At 36.2% G+C, this 20544-nt stretch overlaps 1 protein-coding gene across 2 annotated transcripts in view; it reads left to right on the forward strand.

The window, feature by feature from the left end:
- The window catches only part of SLC38A4 (solute carrier family 38 member 4), a 63978-nt gene extending 58310 nt beyond the window's left edge, over window positions 1–5668 (forward strand). For both annotated transcript variants that reach the window (XM_004765589.3, XM_004765588.2), the window contains exons 15-16: window positions 1175–1272; window positions 2721–5668. In XM_004765589.3, coding sequence (XP_004765646.1) covers window positions 1175–1272; window positions 2721–2822 — 200 coding nt within the window. In that variant the 3' untranslated portion in view covers window positions 2823–5668. The remainder of the gene's footprint in view (window positions 1–1174; window positions 1273–2720) is intronic.
- Window positions 5669–20544: the final 14876 nt, after the last annotated feature.

Below are 20544 nucleotides of genomic sequence, written 5' to 3' on the forward strand. Positions count from 1 at the left end.
TTAGAGGCCATCTAATCCAGCTGCCTTTTCTGAGAGATGAGGAAATGGAGCCCCATAAAAGTCAAGTCATATAAAGCTTCTCTACCCTCCCCCCCATCCAAAAGTTGAGTGTTCCTAGGAAGCCTTTTGTAAGCCTAAAAGGTGTAAAGCAAAGAAGCAATTACTATTCGTTTATATGGAAAATTTTTTGAGCATCCCAGACCACCCTTCCACCCCCAAAATCACCTTCTTGGGCTTTTCTGATACCGGAGGAGACCTATTGGTAGCAAATGCAGAAAATAAATTGAGAGAAAACACAGATATTCAGACATAGTTCAAAAGCTAAGGCAGCTTAATGTCGAGATGGAGGGTAGCTCCCAGGGAAGGAACCTGGTGATGCCACTCTCACTGCTCAGGGTACACTGCCTCTCTTCATGCTTGCTGCACAACAAAGTCTGAATGCTATTTTCATTTATTGCCTTTTTTTCAGAAAGCCAAAAATCCTCTTCAGGTTTCTTTCCATTAGCAAAAATGGGTACTAATGTAGGTCTTCCTGAAAACCAAAGGGGCGTAACGTGAACTTTCAAAATTGGGGAATACCTTTGACTTGCAGGAGATCCAGGCTTTGGATTTAGGTCTTAAAGCTGCATCAGACAGTAAGGAAGATAGATTTTACCTACAGGATGCTTTTTCAGCTCTGCGAGCATCAGCTGAGCATTGCCAGTGGTCTCCGAAAGTAGAGGAAGCTGGCCTTTCAAAGCATATTCTCTTAACTGGGCAGCCTATTAATTTAGTTTTCATCTCCTGATTCGAGGGATGATTCAAATTTTAAAGACAATATAAGATTTTTTTAAAAATTAGGTAAACAACTTGAAGAGTTAGAAGTGGATAGGAAGGGTATATGATGAGCTCAGCTTTCTTAGTATGTGTTTGCATTATCAATTTCCTTTGAATTTTAACGGGCAGCCTTTTATTGTTAATTGTATATTATGTGCACTTAGGATGCAACTGTGAGGTGAGGTATATTTAAAATTTTCTTGATAAACAGATCTTTGAATAAGCAACCAAGACAAGTTGATGGTACCTTTAATGCTAAGATTAGGGTGGGGGTAGAGCTGGTTTCTTTGAAGTGCATGACCTTGCGTCTCTGCCTTGGCAATTAAGACATTGACCTGTCCTGTGCCTCTATCCCCAGGGGCTTCTTCTGCCACTATGCTGATCTTCATCCTTCCAGCAGTGTTTTATCTTAAACTTGTCAAGAAAGAACCCCTTAGGTCACCGCAAAAGGTTGGGGTAAGTAAGGCTTTCAATTTCCCCCATTTTTAAGTTGCTCTTCCACTACTTAAAGCAGAAAAGACACAATTCCAAAAAACAGATGAAGGAGAACCAAAAATCAGATGGGCTGGAACTCTAGTGGAGAGAACGGGGTGGGGGGGTGAATTTCTGGTACTGAGATGCTTCCAGATCTTTTCCCTTCATATTAAGTATCTTGTGCTGAGTCCTTCCTACCTGTTGAACACTCATGGGGTTTTCCCACAGACATGCATGTGTACCAATGCCACCACCAAGACTGCAGCACTATCTATGGGAAATTATGTGGGAAGAAAATGGGCTCCCTGGCGGTGTTAGAAAATAATTTAAACATTTCAGTCATATCTGTTAGGTTTGTGAGGCCAAAAGAAAAGATGTTGCTTTGTTTCCCCCTCCATAGTACCTTGGTGTAGACAGAGATCCAGAACAGAATTATTCCTTTTCCAGTTAACCTCTTAAGATAGAAGATATAATTTTTTTAAACTAGAGCATATTTCTTTCCTAAAATGATGGTATAGAAACATATGCCAGAAAGAATTGTTTTTCCAGTAATTAAATATTATCAATGACTATTTAATGAAGTCTTCCACATAAGGCTTAAAACCAATGCCCCTTAGTGAGTTACGCTGAATTTTGCCCAAGAGCCATTCAACCCTCAGGACTGTTCAGGGACTTCACGACAGTCTGGCATCAAAAACTCCTCTCATCAGCTCACCCCTGAATTCCTACCCTCTTTAGTCCATCTTCCTTGGACTTTTAGGGCAGTGTGAACTTGGCAGATTACTTGTCCTGTTTGTGACCCATTCTGAGTTTAACCAGATGTAAGAACGAGTGAAAGAGTCTCCTATATCCTTTCTAGTGAAAAAAAATTTTTAACTGTTGCTTCCTTATATATAAAATAAAGACATTGATTTAAATGGTAATATAGAAGACCTCTTCAAGCGTGTGTGTGTGTATGTGTGTGCCCACACATACTTTGCCTTTTTTTTTTAAAAGGAATATGAAATTTGTTTTCAAATTTTTTTAGGGTTTTAGGGTTTTGTTCTTATTTGTTTGTTTTATAAAATGTAATCCTATCCTATATACTATGATACACCCATCTAGGACCTGCCCTTTTTCACCTAAAGTATTGTGAGCACCCCCAATGTCATTAAATCTTTTTCTGTCACTTGATTTTTAATGATTACAGGCTATTCTATCATTTCGATGTACCAAGTCAACCATTTCTCTGTTTTGAGGATTTGGGTTAAAGCTCACCCTCTTTCCCCAACTCAGGTTCTAAACTCACTGAGCCACTAGGCACAGCCAACTGAGCTATAAGGATGAGACAAATCAATATGCAATATGCCTTAGTTATAAACAACATACAAAGAGCAAGCTATGCTAAAGATGGTTTCTGTGTGTCCTAACCAGTTCTCTCTGATCGACAGGCTTTAATTTTCCTTGTGCTTGGAATCATCTTCATGATTGGAAGCATGGCACTCATTATAATTGACTGGATTTACAATCCCCCAAATTCCAAGCATCACTAACCCAAGGAAAAAAATACTTTTTCCATTGGAAATGGCTGCAAATTATGCTGCAAAAGACATTGAGTTCTGTTGATTGGAATGTTATTCACAGGAAATAACAGGAAGATTCCAAAGATGTCTAGAGTAACATCACCAGGCACCTGAGGAAGAGAAAAAACATCGTTTTTGTCAAGAATGGCTGTTTATGTGTTTAAAACCTGTGGTGCATGTTGCTACCCATGTTCTCCTAGAGCAGTGTAAGAGGATGTATTTTTGCTGTTATGCAAGCAGAGTAAGGGTAGCTGCAGGTAATGGTCCTCAGATAATACCCCCCCCCCCAAATTACCAAATACTTGTATTTTTGGAACATCAAACAAAAATGCCCAGGAGGCAAAGCTATCTAACTGTTTAATGCCTTTCTGCAATCCAATACCCAATATTCTGGGTTTACTGAATAACAGAGGCAGAAGGCAGGTCTTATAACTGTCCCTGTAAAGTACATGAATGATCAGACAGCAGGCTACAACACGTTACTCTCAACAGTAAGGAATATCTTGCCCATTTTGTTCGTGACATTGAATTCGTAACTTCTTCATCCAATAGATTTTTGGTAAATGTTAAAACATCTTACTAAACACAGACATACCTTGTTTTATTCTGCTTGACTTTATTGTGTTCAGATACTGAGGGTTTGGGGGGGGTTGTTTGTTTTTTGGGGAGGATTGTTGTTCTTTTTTTTTTTTTAACAAATTGGTTTGCAGCAACCTTGCATGGAGCATCATTTTCCCAACGGCATCTGCTCCCTGTGTGTCTCTGTGTCACATTTTGGTAATTCTCACAGTATTTCAAACTTTTTCATTATTATGTTTGTGATGGTGATCTGTGATCAGTGATTAAGACTTGCTGAAAGCTCAGATATGGTTAGCATTTTTTAGCAATAAAATATTTTAATTAAGGTATGTGCTTTTTTTTAGACAGAATAGGTGTGCACACTTCATAGACTATAATGTAAACATAACTTTTGTAGGTACTGGGAAACCAAAAAAAAAAAATCCATTTGACTTGCTTTCTTGTAATATTTGCGGTGGTCTGGAACCAAACCTGCAATGTCCGAGATATGCCTGCATGTCTTAGGACCTGTCCCAGTAAGGTATATACATGAATGATGAGACACCAGGCTAGAACACCTTATTATCAACAGTAAAGGAATGTTTTGCCCATTCTGTTTGTGACATTGAATGAGTGCCTTCTTCGTTTGATATTTTTTTTTTATAAATGTTAAAACATCTAATTAAACAGAGAGAGGGGCTTTATTTAAATGATAGAGCAACAACAAAAATAATTCTTATTGCTAAACTGCCTGATCTGGAAGCATTTGTTTTTCAATACTATTCCTAGTACTCTTGTCATGCTTGTCATTGAACAATGCTCTCCCTCTCGTCTTCCATTGTCATCCAGAAGTTTTAGATAGACCACGATTCATGTGGACCTACATTACCCAGTATTGTTTGATACATTTTTATTTGATAAACATTCAGTGCAGGAAACTGTGATTGCTATATGTTTATGTATATAATCTTATTCTGTAGTCATCAGAATTTTAATGTATGGTACATTTGATTTTTATTTTTTACATGTGTAGTTTTCTCTCTTCACAGTCAAAATGTTTATACTATTGAGGGTAAGGGCAGGGAATTAAGTTGATGGGCTCAAAAAATCCATTTGTACGTATCTGTCTATTGGGGATTTTAAATTTGAAACCTAAGTTATACATAGTTCAGGAATGCTCGCCAATGTTTACAATAATAACACAATCATTCACAAGAAAATAAGTTCCTTGTTTGCAAGTAATTATCAGTGCTAAGGTTGTTCTTTTAACTGAGCATGTCTAAAATAGGATTTAGTTCATTTTGGCTTGCACAGGAGTCTGCTGACATTCATTTGTCATTTAACACAATGTTAAATGGCTCTCCATAAAAATAGGAGTGCTAACACTACAGAGAAATGCAAACTATTATTCTTGCTCACTTCTGCAACACACTTACATGAAATGGATTTAAAAACTAACACTCACTGCCTAGAATTTCTGGAGTTTGCCACCCTTTTTTCCCCCCAAGTCAGTAGCAAGAACATTTATTGTATATTTTTGTATTTTAGTAAAGCCAAGTATGAAATACAAGTATCATAGCAGTATAATATTAAATCATATTTCAATAGTTGCTTTGGAATGTGCCTTAAGAAAATACACATTTGTTTTATGTATCATTTCTAGAGGCATAATACTGTCAAATGGTGCACTTTGTTATGGAAATTGAACATTACTAAAAACTATCATAATTTTTATGTCATTATTATTGGAGAATACTTGCCAAATAGAATCTTTAAGATTGGTTTCCATTTATGTTCACCTAAAGAGTGTATCAAAATGGAAAGTGGGAAAAGATACCTTCTGAGTGTTAAAAAAAAGAAGTTTTAATCTGATTGTATTTAAATGTAAATATCAAAGATTAATTCAAAAAAATTGGGAAAGTATAAAATCTATATATATTTTGAATGCTTTACACCTTTTATATGACTAACTTGAAAATATCAACCTCTGCAATTACACAGATATTCAAGAGCAATACTAGAGTGCCAAATAATGAAGTACCATTTTTCTTCTCATGGCCATTTTCAAGATTAGAACTTACACAGACTGCAGGGCAGACTTACATATGCTATATTGTACTGGATAATTTAACCCCATTTATGAACAGATGAAAATTCTATTTTCTTATTTCATTTATAAGATGGTTCAATGTATTGGGAGGCATTTTTTTTATTACAGAAAGTGTATATTGGTATAATAAATGAACTTTTCAAATGACCATGATTTGATTTTCTGTTGTTGAAGGCTTTAAATTATTTGTATATGAAAATCATTTTAAGTCTCTAAAAAGACTTAAGACATATGGTCTTTTGTCTACTGGCATATGTTCCATTTTCATTGTACTCTTGACATGTAACTAACCTTTATAGCTGTCGAAGAAAAATAGTCACCATCTTCTTCTGGCAAAATACACAACTAATCCTCAATCACTTTCATTTAGGTCATCACATACCTACCTGTAGCATGGGTGTGGGAAAATGTGGCTCTTTATGGTTAATTAGAGAGAATTCATTTGTGATGGAAAAAGAATAGAAGAAATATGAAAGTAGTCAAATAAAGACATGGAAGACATGGAAGAAGGAAAGCAACATGAGAGGATTGGGTCGAAACCAACAGGTGGTGGGACTCACAGGACCTGTGTGCTAAGTTGTGTGCTTGACTTTCTAAGAAAGTTCCAAATAGTTCTCCAAAGCCTTTCTACCATTTTCATTTTCACCAAGAAGATATATGGGCTCCAGGTGTTTCACAGCTTTGCCAACACCAGGCATTGTACTTCATAGCCTTTACAGTGGGTGGGAAATGGTTCCTTTTTTGTGATTTTCATTTCTATTTCCCTGGTGACTAGTGTTGGAAATTTTCCATGTGTTTCATGGCCATTCAGGTTTCCTTTTGTGAAGAGTCTGTTCCAATCTTTCACCCATTTTAAGAATTAAGAGGTTGTTTGTCTTTTTATTGTGGATCTGTCAGTTCTTTATATATTCTGGACACACATCCTTTGTGAGATGGCAAATATATTTTCTCAGTCTATGACATGCCTATTCATTTGCCAAAAGGTGTCTTAATTCTGTCTTTCTGGGGCTGTGTCTTTGTAGCCTGCAGCTCTGCAATTTCTGTCTTACTAAGATAAAATTAATTAGGATCGTGTTATTATTAATGTTTAGATTTTCAAATGCAGAGAATAAGTCTTCTTTTTCTCTTTCTTGGGGTGGGGAGTAGGTAGTAGGTTTCCTTGCCTGGTAGTGAGCTTTATTGAATATATGCAAATAGAGTTCTTATTTTATATGTTACAGGTAATTGTCTAAAAATAACTTTTGCTAAGTCACTCTGTCTCTTGGTTAGGAGACCCACTACCACTTAGATAGGCCCAGGACCTCAAAAATCCTTTGTGGCCACTTGTAATCAACATCATTAGTTTCCTCAGCTCTTGTTACAGGCACACACAGATGAAACGGAAGAAATCTCTTCATGTGGCTCTAATTCACCAGCTTGGAAGTTGTATCATTTGCTTTTTACTCTGTTTTCATCCATGTGTGAAGCAGATTTGCATGTACTCTTGTGACCATCTTTTCCCAAGAAAATATTGGGTACTAATTATTCAATAAACCGTATTGAAGAAACTGATTGGGGAAAAAAAAAAGTCAATTTAGAGCTTTTCTTCATACCACACAGCAAAGTGGAGAAATGCAATAAGAAAGGCAACACATAAGCAACAGCATTTTAGGAAGAATGACATGACAGCTGCCTGAGGAAGTAAGACACAGTAAAGGAAATAAGAAGGCCAACGATGGGATTATATAGCAGTGCATTAAAGAGCAATTAACAAAACATCACCTCCTATAAAATACAGACCAAGATATCCTTAATGTATGAAGAGGTAAAAACCAATAAGGGAACTACTAAGAATCTAATAGAAGATGGTCAATGGATAGGAAATCACTGAAGAAAAATAAATAAATTGTTTGATCTCACTAGGTGTCAAAGACATGCAAGTAGAAACACAAGTACAATTGTTTTGTCTGATGTATTACTAAAAGAAGAAAAGTTAATCCGTTGTGCTGGTGAGTGTGTGGAGCTGAACACTTATTCAGCACTGGTGGCAGAAATCTTGGCTCAGCTTCCCCGGAAAGCTGGCAACACTTAAAGATCCCGAAGGATGTTTGTATTAGGTGGAACGCCCCCCTCCCCAAGATCTAATCAAATGAGCCCTTAAAATCAGAGAACGTTCTTCACCTGAAGTCAGAAGGAGTCAAAGCATTAGAGGGACTCAAACTGCCAATGCTGGCTTAAAGACAGAAGAGACCACGTGGAAACAGAAGGAAAGGAGTTTTGCCAACAACTTTAATGAGCCAAGAAAATGGTTCTCTTCCTGGGCCTCCAGCTAGGAGCCCAGGGCACCAACACTTCGATCTAAAGCTTGAGACACCTTAAGGAGAGTACTTAGACTTCTGACTCCAGACTTCTGACCTCCAGATCTGTGGAGTCATGAGGGAGTGCTGTTTTAAGCTGCTAAATTGATAACAATTTGTTGTAGCAACAGGAAAGTAGGAAATACAATGTTCATGTCTTTTGATCCACTAACTTTTCTAAGAATCTGTTCTTAGGAAGAAATCAGATAGGTGAATTCACTTCTGTCTACTAAAGTATTCTATCACCATATAATGAGGTACATTTTTGAAGCATTCCAAAAGTCCAAAACTGGAATGATTGAATAAATTCTAGGACCTTCATAGGCTGAAATAGGCCTAGTCATTAAAAATGTTTTTGAATGGGGAATGTCTGTGTGGCTCAGTGTGTTGTGCGTCTGCCTTCAGCTCAGGTCATGATCCTGGGGTCCTGGGATCAAGGCCCCTGTCAGGCTCCCAGCTCAGCGGGGAGACTGCTTCTCCCTCTGCCTGCTGCTTCCCCTGCTTTTGTGCTCTCTCTGACAAATAAATAAAAATCTTTAAAAAAAGTTTTTGAACAATCACCAATAAAATGAAAAATTATGGCGTAATATTAAAGTGGAAAAAAAGAATAAATGCTTTATTATACCAGTTTTACATATTAAAAATGCATGGAATAGAAAAATAGAAACAGGAAAAAAGAAAATAAACAATGATAAAAATAAATGTCATAGGTAGTAAGATTGTGATGTCAATCTTCATCCTCCAATATTTCTGTTATTTTCTAAATTTTCTACAGAGATTATATATTCCTTTTTTAACTATAAAAAAAGTAGACCTTTTTCTCTCAATTTATATTTTCTGGAAAAACTAAGATATGCTGCCAATTTCTACCCATTTTTAGATTTTCAGCTGAGTCTAAAGGCAGAATTGGATGAGAGTACAGTTCACAATTAGGAAACAGTCATTAATGACTAGAGCAGACATTGAAAGGATGGGGCAGCACATCTCCAGAGATGGGGCATGCAAAGGACTTAAAAAAGAATGGTGTAGCATAGCCAATAGACCAGGATGTCAGATACATGGTTTGGGGAAGCCACTTAATTTTACTGAGCTTCAGGGTTCTTTCTTCATTTCTCTTGGTATAATTTCTGTGTGATACAATTCCTAAGATGATTTAGCTTGAAATCATTGGAATTCAGAAAGCCCTTATTGCATAGTTGTAACTCTAGTACAAATGCTTGATAGTCATAAGTCAGGGATCATCAGAGATCTCATTATTCTACATGCCTTTATCTTATTTTCGTCATATATAAACCAGGTATTGCTTTTAAGGTTGAAACACTGCGGGTGCAGTTTCTTTGCATGACTTGAGTATTGGTATCTCTTACAGAGAGCATTTAGGGGGTCTCAGGCTAATTCAGGTAAGAGAGAAAAATACGTTTTGTGTTTTTCGAGATATGTGTCATCTTCAGTTTTAGAGATTTTAACAACTAGTTTTTAATGATCAAAATCCTGTTGAGAAGAAATTTTCTTATCGTCTGTCTCTTTTTTCGGATATCTGTGTTCTTAGCATTAAATAAATATAAACAACTTTTGAAAAAAAAGAAGAAGCATACCTTGCAGCAATGATTTCTGCAGCTTGGTTTTAGAAGTGAGTTAGATTAGGTCAGTTGCTTCTGGGGAATACTCCTCCCTGCCACTCAGGCTGAATAATTTAAAGGACAAGCATGCAGTGAAAACCATGCATCAAATACCATCCTAGGCATGAGAATACAGAGTAGTCCTTGTCTTTAAGGAGCTTACAGTATAGAGAGGGGGCACATGTATACAAATATTTATAATATAAAATGGTAAATGGCCTGCCATATACCCGGGATTCTATGGAACCTCTAAGGAGAATGAATGCCCAAATCAAGTTTGGGGAAAGAGAGTAGTCAGATTTCTGGCAGCAGATGCCCATTAAGTTGAATCCCAAAGGACACACTGAAGTTGTAAGACAAAAAGACAGAGAAAGAGAGCAGCACACACAAAACACAATTTCTCCTATGACTTCCCACTCCACACATACAGACACATACATGCATACACCTCCCACTTACTCTGTATTAGATTCCTTTTGCTGCTATAACAAATTACCACACACTTAGTAACTTTAAAGAATAAATTATTATAAAGAAAAATATATAAAGATTAAAACTTAAAAGAATAAATAAATCTTACAGGCAGCTTGAGCAGGGATCAGTGCAAGCCCCAGAAAAATCATAAAAACCAAGGAAAACAACAAAGATCCTTAAGATTAAGCTGATGAGTACTACAACCCCAAAGTAGTCCAAGACCTGTGTGCCAAATCTAAACAGAGTGACTGCTTGCTACAATGAGATATTTTAATGGAATGTCTGAAATGCACTTGAAACACACCCACCATACCAAAAACAAAGAAAATGACAATTTGAATAAGATAATCACCTGATATGAACACTGGGATGAATCAGATGTTCAGATTACCTAGCAAGAATTTTAAAGGAGCCATCCTAAAAATGCTTCAATAATCAATTATTGATTATAGATTATAAATTCTGTTGAACCATATGAAAAAAATAGAACATCCCAGCAAAGAAACAGAAGTTTATAAGAAGAGAAACAACTGGAAATTATAAACTGAAAAATATAATAACAGAAATTTAAAGAAAAACTCATTGGATGTGCTCAGTAGAATGGAGATGGAGAATTAGAATCAGCATACCTGAGTAAGTATCAATAGAATTCATCTAATTTGAACCAAAAAAAAAAAAAAAAGGAAAGAAATTAGGGGGGACAAAAAAAGAAAAGAATAGAACAGAACTGGGCTATGCACCTGTGTGACAAAAACAAAGTCAACATTTGTATTATGAGAGTCTCAGAAGGAAAAGAGATGGATTAAAGCTAAAAGACAATTTAAAGAAATAATGGCAGAGAACTTCAAAATTTGGTGAGAGATACCAAGCTACACACTTAAAAAACTCAGTGAGTTCTCAAAAACAAAAAACCTAAAGAAATCTGCCCAAATAATCATCAAAATTTCTCATAACAAGATAAAAAATCTTGAAAGCATCCTGTGAGAAACACATTACCTATACGGAACACTCATTTGGATGTCTAAGCTTTGCTTACCAAAACACATGGAGATCACAAAGAACCAGCACAACATTTTTCAAGTGCTGGAAGAAAAGTTCCAACAGTAAACTCTATATCTGGCAAAACTATCTTTCAGGAATAAAGGGGAAATAACATTCTCAGAGAAAGGAAAACTAAGTGAATGGTTGCAGGCCTACCTGTAAAGATGCTCTAAAGAACATTCTTCAAACAGAAAATGATAAAGAAAAAAAAACAAAAAACAAAAAGATTCAACTGTTAGAAAATCAGGAGAGAACAAAGGAAAGTCCAGAAATATGGGTACACACAATAGACAACCTTTTTCTTCCTGAACTTCATAAATAACATTTTCTGATTGAAACAGAAATTATCATCACCTAATATTCAAGGCAATGATTTTTTTTTAAGTGAAGAAGGTAAAAGGGACTTCTAGAACTGAGGTTTTCTCAGTTTTCTCTGGGTGGTAAAATGCTGATACCAGTAGACTATGTAAGTCATATTTGTATCTTACAATACCCAGAGCAACTGCTACAAAAACTATACAAAGAGATACACTGAGAAACACCATAACTAAAGGTGAATTTCTCGAAAAATTTTAACCCACTGGAAGTCAAGAGAAACAGAGGAATGAGAACAAGAAAAAACAAAGAAGCAATCATAAAATGGCAGACTTAAGCAATAACATCAATAATTACATCAAATGTAAATGGTATAAGTATACCAATAAAAAAATTAAAAGAATAAATAAAAATCATGACCTAACTGTATACTGAATAAGAAACTCACTTCAAATTCATTGACACAGGTAGGTTAGAAGTAAAAGGGTATAAAAGATATACATGCAAAAAAAAAAAATTGAAAAGTGGGCATAGCTATATTCGCATTGGATAAAGTAGACTTCAGAGAAAAGAAAATATTGGAGACATTAAGGTGTTCTTTGATCCTTTTATTAGGTACCTGACAGGGGTGATCCAGCAGGAAAACATACTAATTCTAAATTTGCACACATACAGAATAGCAGAGCCTCAAAAGACATTACCTTCTCCATGCCTTTTATCTTTTGAAGGAAAAATCAAGCGGAGAAAGATGAATCAATAATTACAGTTGCAGACTTCTACACCCATCTCTCAGAACCTGATAGAACTATTAGAAAATCAGCAAAGATACAGAACATCTGAGCAATACACTCAACCAAAAGGTTCTAACTGAAATATATAGAATGTTCCACCTGGAAGAACACAGTAGAGTTTTTGTTTTGTTTTGTTTTCTTTTATTTTTGTTTTGTTTTGTTTTGTTTTGTTTTTCAAGCATGCAGGGAACACTTACCAAGATAGATCATGTCTTGGGTGGCATGATCCTCAGTTAGAGATAATTGAAATCATAGGGAAGATGTTTGTTAACCATAATGGAATCAACTAGAAACCAATAGCAGAAAGGTATGGAAATTGAAGAATACACTTCTACACAATCTGTGGGCCAAAGCAAAAGCATTAAAGGAAAATGGAGTGTGTAGAATTGAATAAAAATGAAAAAATAACACATCAGAATATAATGTGTGTCTAAAGTGGTGCTGAGAGAAATTTGTAGCCCTCGAAAATTACATTAGTTTTGAAGGGGCGGGGGTGGGAGGTTGGGGGAACCAGGTGGTGGGTATTAGAGAGGGCACGGATTGCATAGAGCACTGGGTGTGGTGCAAAAACAATGAATACTGTTAGACTGAAAATAAATTAAAAAAAAAAAGGAAATGAAGAAAGGTCTCAAATCAATAATTTAAGTTCCTACAGTAAAAAAGTAGAAAAAGGCAAAATAAAGCAAAAGGGAGCAGAAAGAAGTTAGTAAAGGTAAGAGCATGTATCAGTGAAGCCGGAAGCAGGAAAACAATAGAGAAAAATCAGGGAAACAAAAAGCTAGTTCCTTGGAAAACTCCAAATTGTAAAACTTTTGGCAAGACTGATGAAAATTTAAAAAAACATTGGGTCTCAATTGGCAGTTTTCCTCTTCTAGTCATACATGATACAATGGTGCATCTTAAAAATGTAGGCACTCTTAAATTTAATAAAATATATTTTTTGTAAAAAACAAATAAAACAACCTTATTCACATACTTTGGTGTATAGCATATGGGTTCCTTTTTTTTTTTCTTAAGAGTTTCTGTTCATAATAGTACAAAATGTTATGGTTTCCATCACTGTGTGACACTTGAATTCTAGAATAGTTCTGTGTGTGCATATGCATGCATGCATATGGTTTAGATGGGCCAGGCCAGACCAAAGGCGGGGTTACAAAAGATGACCAAAGAAAACATGAACTCACTGCAAACTGAATTATTCCAAATCAGTGTTAATTTTAGTCGAATTGCTTAGCTTCAAGACTCATAAGAAAATGTATCTATCTGTTTTGCCAAAGGGAAATTGAGGCTCCAGGAATGACAGGGTGATAGTAAAATGGCCTCCACATTGCACTTGGCCTTCCTGGTCTCTAAGTCCCCAGCCTGACTCAGGCAATGTGTAGCGCCAGCAATAAGGCTCCTACAAAGCAATCTTTACACTTAGTTTGACATTCAGTTTAAGAGTTCCTAAGCTCAAGTTTTTCCACCAGCCCTGGGAGGTTCCAGGAACAGGACAGAAACCCAATTCTTCCCTGTTCATGGCTCAGGCTCCGTTGACACTGGGTCATAGAGCATTTTATCAGGGTCATTTGTGAACAAGCTACTCAAGAATGATTTCTTTATGGTCCAGTCCTTGGTATTCTCTTCTGAAAGGAAAATTTGTCTGTTCTCCAGAAAGTGATGGACATATTTGTTTTATCACTGCCAGCTTTGGAACTTAAAATTTTGGAAAACCACCAAGTTTTACTAGGTAAGACATTATCTAAACCTGGCCTGGTTTGCAGCCCAAACTTCTGTTCCCAGATGGGTAATCAGCATTTCTTTCAACTTACGCAAACACGGCAATTTAAGGAGAACTAAAACCAGTTGCCATTTTTACATTTAGCTCTTTACCTAAAGGTGTACATCTTGGCCAGCCACTGAGGGCCAGCTAATACTAAAAGGGTCTTGCTACTGCTAAGAGGGCAATAATCTTGCTGTTCAGGAAACTGAAAAAAAATGGGTTGTTTCATCAAGTAATTTACCTGTGAAGTATGTTCATCACATGGTTCATTTTCTATTTAATTCCTGTTATGAAATGAAGTACTGTTTAGCAGAGCTTTATGACAGTATTTTGGCGACTTGCTTCGAACCAGTGGTGATGCCATGGTTGGCCTGTGCTGGCTTGCACAGGATGCATCTCTTTATAACTCCATTTGGTGAGATCATTTCAGTAGCATGAAATTAATAGGGAATCTACACCAGGAAAATTGTCAAATACTGCAAATCAGGGGGTTTCCTTACAGTTTAGTTTTGTTTCATTGGTAAACCTAGTTGTTGAAAATGTAGCAGCACCCCACTTTTTAGATCCTTCTGCAGTCTTCCTGTAGCACCTTCCCTCTATCATACTTAACACATACTATACTTGTTGGTTCTTTGTCTATACAACCCACCAGACTAGAGGCTCTGTAAGGGCATTCTCAGCCCATCTTGCTCACTACTGGTACATTCATGCCCTGCATCATATCCAGCTACAATGTCCTCACCAGGTATTTTTCAGTGGATAGCTTCTTCTTGTCCCCCTCCTTCCATTTGATATCTGACATGGCCAATAACTAACTGTGGCCCAGAAAAAATATGGTTAAAGACACCTCTGTTCCAGGCAATGAACACCTCTTCAGAGGCTCCAAGACAAGCTCTGGGCAGCATCTGTGAATTGAGAGCTAAGTCCCTCCAGCGTGACATTACCCTTTTATCCCCAGCCAGCTTTTAGAAGGGTGGAAGAGGTGAAGCACTTAGAAAACTATGAAGTGTGACTCAAAAGCAAGACTCTGAAAAACACTTCTCCCACTTATTAATGCCTGAACTTGCCCTAAGAGATAAATTATTTCTTGCCTCGATCAGAGAGAGATATAAAATATAAATGTCCTGTTAGAATGGTGTATCTGTTTTAAATTCTCAATTAAAGTAAAGAATTCTATAAAATCTTCCCTTAAAAGCAAGCTTTGATATAGGAGAAGGTGAAGGAGCCAAAAGCTAGAGGATGTTAATTGCCTGAAATAAGGAAAAGAAAATGGTATTCGGTTTACAAAGATGGTGGCCATCAATCCCACAACCACCAGCTCTGCCCATACGCTTGCCACTTGTCCCATTAAGAGATCAAGTGCCCTTGAACCTGGGCTGGTCTTCAGATTTGCTCTAACCAAGAGCATGTAGTTGAAAGGATCACCAAGAGCATGTAGTTGAAAGGATCCTATGCCAGTCCTTCAAGGGGCCTGGAAGCTTCTACTTTCACACTCTTAGTGGGGGTTGGTATTAAGAGTTTGCCAGTAGACTTTGTCATAGATAAAAATATGAAATTGTTTTGTACCATTTTTAAACATAATTTTATATGCTATCTTTATTTCTATAACTTTTTATCAGCATATTTTTTGAAATTTTTGTTGATTCGTGTAGATTGAGTTTATTGCCTTCACTATGACAACTCCATTGTTTAATAGAGCACATTTTAACTATTTCTCAAGTCACTGTCATTTGTTGTTTGTAATTTTTTCATTATTACAAAAATCCCGCAGAACATAATTCATATCTACCTATATACATAAGCAGGTGTTTTTCTAGGTGGGCCAAATAGCACATACAACTTTTATAAAAATGGTCAAGTTCTCCAAAACAACTGTATCAATTTATTCTCCCACTAGTTGAATAGACATTACTCATCTCCTTATAATTTGATAACTTCTTAATATTGTCATTTTGATAAATGTCTTCATGATGGATAAAATATAGAATTTCATTTTAATTAACATGAATTTTATTAATATTTAGAAATGTGTTTATAACCACTGTTCCATCATTGCAAATTTGCTTGTTTATATCCTTTACCCATTTTTTCCTATTATAATTGTTTTTCTATTAATCTGTATTAACAGTTTTTTATACACATTGTGCTAATGTGAGTTTAAAATGATTTGAACATAACCTACCAAAACTGAGACAGGAATAGAAAATTTGAACAGATTAATTATCAGCAATGAAATTAAATCAGCGATAAAAATAATAATAAAAAAATAAACCTGCAAGAAACCAAAAGTTCAGGACCAGATGGCTTCACAGGAGATTCTGCCAAACACTTAAAGAGTTAATACTTATTCTTCTCAAACTATTCCAAAAAATACAAGAGGAAGGAAAACTTCCAAATTCAGTCTATGAAGCCAGTATCACCTTAATACAAAACCAGATAAAGACATTACAATAAAGGAGAACTACAGGCCAATCCCTCTGAAAAACATAGATGCAAAACTCTTCAACAAAATATTAACAAACCAAATCTAAAAATTCATTATAAATTGGGCATATGATCAAGTAGGATTTATTCCCAGGATGTAAGGATGGTTCAATATTTGCAAAAACATCAACATAATAAACCACATCACCATGAGAAAGGACAAAAATCATATGATCATTTCAATAGATGCAGAAAAAGCATTTGACAAAGTACAACATCCATTCATGATTAAAATCCTCTGCAAAGTAGGTCTAGAGTGAACATACCTCAGCATGTAAGGCCTTTACATGAAAAACCAACAGCCAACATCCTACTCAATGGAGAAAAACTTAAGAGCCTTTCCCCTAAGGTCAGGAACAAGAAAAGTTTGTCCACTCTCACCATTTTAATTCAACATCATACTGGAAGTCCTAGGTAGAGCAAATCAACAAAAATAAAGAAATAAAAGGCAACCAGATTGACAAGGAAGTAGTAAAACTCTCTGTATTTTCAGATGACATGATACTATGTAGAGAAGACCCAAAAAGACCACCAAAAAACTACTAGAACTTATCAATGAATTCAGTAAGGTCACAGGATACAAAATGAAGCTACAGAAATCTGTTGCATTTCTATACACTAATAATGAAGCAGAAAAAAGTGAAGTTAAGAAAATTATCCCATTTACAAATGCATCCAAAACAATAAAATATCTAGGAATACATTTAACCAAAAAAGTGAAAGACCTGTTTTTGAAAACTATGACATTTATGAAAAAAATTGAAGACAACAGAAAGAAATGGAAAGACATTCCATGCTCATGGAAGAAAAAAATATTGTTAAAATATCCATATTACCCAAAGCAATCTATAGATTTAGTGCAAACCCCTATCAAGATACCAATACAGAACTAGAACAGACAATCCTAAAATTTGTAGGTAACCACAAAAGACCTTAAATAGAAAAAGCAAACTTGAAAGAGAAAAACAAAACTGGATGTGTCAACAATCCCAGATTTCAAGTTTATTACAAAGTGGTAGTAATTAAAACAGTGTGGGACTGGCATAAAAATAAAACCACATAGGTCAATGGACTAGAACAGAAAATGCAGAAATAAACCCACAATTATGTGGTCAACTAATCTTTGACAAAGGAGGAATGAATATACAATGGAACAAAGACAGTCTCTTCAATAAATGGTGTTGGGAAAACCGGACAGCCACATGTAAAAGAATGAAACTGGACACTTTCCTACACTATACACAAAAATAAGCTTAAAATGGATTAAAGACCTAAATGTGAGACCTGAAACCATAAAAAAAGAGCACAGGCAATAATCTGTCCGACATCTGCTATAGCGACATTTTTCTAGATATGTCTGAGGCAAAACAAAAGCAAAAATAAACTATTGGGACTACATCAAAGTAGAAAGCTTCTGCAGAGCAAAGGAAACAACAAAACCAAAAGGCAACCTATTGAGTGGGAGAAGGTATTTGCAAATGATATATCTGATAAAGAGTTGGTATCCAAAATATATAATGAACTGAATCATTTCAATACACAAAAAAAATGATGATCCAAGTAAAAAATTGGCAGAAGACATGAATAGCCATGTCCCCAGAGAAGGGGACAACAGATGGGCACCAGACATATCAAAAGATGTTCAACACCATCCATCAGAGAAATGCAAATCAAAACCACAATGAGATATCATTTCATACCTGTCAGAATGGCTAAGATAAAAAACACAAGAAACAAGTGTTGATGAGGATGCAGAGAAAAGGAACCCTCTTATACTGTTGGTGGGGAAGAAAACTGGGGCAGCCACTCTGGACAACAGTATGGAGATTCCTCAGAAACACAAAAATAGAACTACCCTACACTTCAGGATTCACACTACTGGGTATTTACCCAAAGAATACAAAAACACTAGTTCAAAAAGGCCACATGCACTCCTATGTTTATGGCAGCATTATCTACAATTGCCAAACTACGGAAACATCCCAAATGCCCATCAACTGATGAATGGATAAAGAAGAGGTGGTGTTTATATACAATGGAATGTTATTCAGCCATAAAAAAGAATGAAATCTTGCCATTTGCAGTAACATGGGTATAGCTAGAGAGTATTATGCTAAGTGAAATAAGTGGGAGAAAGACAAATACCATCTGATTTTACTCATATATGCAATTTGAGAAGCAAACAAGCAAAGGGTAAGAGACAAACCAAGAAACAGACTCTTAACTATGGTGAACAAACCGATGACTACAGAGGGGACATGAGTCGGGGGATGGGTGAAATGGAGGATGGGGGGAAAAAAGACCTGCATACAAACATTTCTTTAAGTTCAGAGCAATGAATCTGTATTATGATGTATATTCTAGGATTTTGTTGATTTAAAAATGCTTCATCAATTCTATCTGTATTTTCTTTGTTGTAACTAAAATAAGTGTACTGACGATTAAAAAAAAGACCTTTGAACCAAGTCTTCTTATCTCGGATATCTTAGTACATGTAGTATTTAGTCATCTGATTTGATTACAGGGGATAATATATTTATAAAGAAAATATTAATAGTGAGAAGATAAGAGGACAGAAAACCATGTAAGCAACACCCTTCTGAAATAAAAGGTTATTTTCTAAATAGTTTGTCTAGAGGTTTTAATAACCATCATGTAAGGAAAATCTCCCACTCCAAATAAAGTTACAATTTAGAAATGTGTGTATGAACCTGGCACCAGACTTCTCCCTAGCCAGTGGAGAAGCTAGGACAGTCATAAAGGAATAGCCAAAATATTCCGAGGAAAAAAGATCTGGAAACTTTTTCCAACCAAATTAGCATTCCAGTATGAGGGCAAAATGAAGATAATTTTGAACATGCAAACAATCTGGAAATTTTGCTGCCCACATAATTTCTCAAAAATAAATATGAAAATATTACTCAAAAATAAAAATGTAATCCAAGAAAGGGAAAGAGATAGGACACAAGAAATAAAACAATAATAGAGGAAATGAACAAGTAACCAGGAGAGCATATCATTAAGACAAATAATTTCCTATAGGACAACTGTAATATATATTGAAATTGTTGAGTGAAGAGTCCCAAACGTAATTTAAAAGCAATCTGTAACAATCGTTGTAGCAGCTAGGAGATGGAGAGGAAGTGGGAAGCCTGAAGAGGAGCTAATGGACGCCAAGACACTTGTATGGTTTTAAGGGAAGGCCAGAGGGAGGGCACAGCAGTCAGAAGGGTTTGGATCAGTGGGAAGAGGGGGCCCCCACTTTCACTGAAGTTTCCATTAATGTCCCAATTCAACTAGCACGAATCCCAACAATTCATCAGGACTCCAGAAACTCCAGAGGGCAAGAGGAGATGCTGCATTATCCTGTCTCTGTTTCCTGACCTCTTTTTTGAAAGTAAGTTGTCCACAAAGTTTATTACCCTGATAATTGATATACCTGAAAGTAGATCAATCTAGATATGATTGAGATTAAATGGGATGATTCACTGGATGAATGCAGGACAATCAATATGAGTGAACAAGGACTGTCTGGAAAATGGAGCTATACAGTCCTCCTACCTATAAGGTAGTCATTAGTCACACTGCCTACACCCACTACTATACACTGGAGTTGGAGAAAACAGCTGGATCCTTGCTTGGCTGCAAATCACCTAGGGGTTTCATCAGCATTGTTGAAGAACTTTCATTCCAACGTATGTACTTCCATGGAAGGGATGATTGGCAAACACCAGGCTCTGTTCTTGAATCAAGCTGTGCTAATGGCTATTCTGGTTGAGAGCCTCCCATTCTGCCATCATTTACTCCTGAGGTAAATCTAAAAATGAAGGTGCCCAATTTGAGGTCTAATGCAACCCTTGTTTAAAATGATCTTTTCCTCACATTCAAAACCTGAGAGGCCAAGACCATAAAATGTTCCTCTGAAGGGATTTAAGAGATAATACTACTATCTCAGAGGTGGAGAGCTCTGCAAGCTGTCTTCATATCCGTTGGTCACAGCTAAGGAAAACATAAGGAAGCATGTGGAGACAAAAAAGACCATCAACCAGGCTTATTAAACCCAACTGGGCTTGAAGCACAGGAAAACAAAGCTGCTAAGAGCTCTAAGGGCCCAGGTGAGCCAGAGTCAGGTTTTCCCACTGACAACCTCTGTCTGCCCCCTATGAATCTTAGATGACATCCTCACCAGCAAGGTTTTCCTG

Source organism: Mustela putorius, unplaced genomic scaffold (genome assembly GCF_011764305.1).
Source record: "Mustela putorius furo isolate JIRA1106 unplaced genomic scaffold, ASM1176430v1.1 tig00537227_pilon_pilon_pilon, whole genome shotgun sequence".
NCBI lineage: Eukaryota > Metazoa > Chordata > Mammalia > Carnivora > Mustelidae > Mustela > Mustela putorius.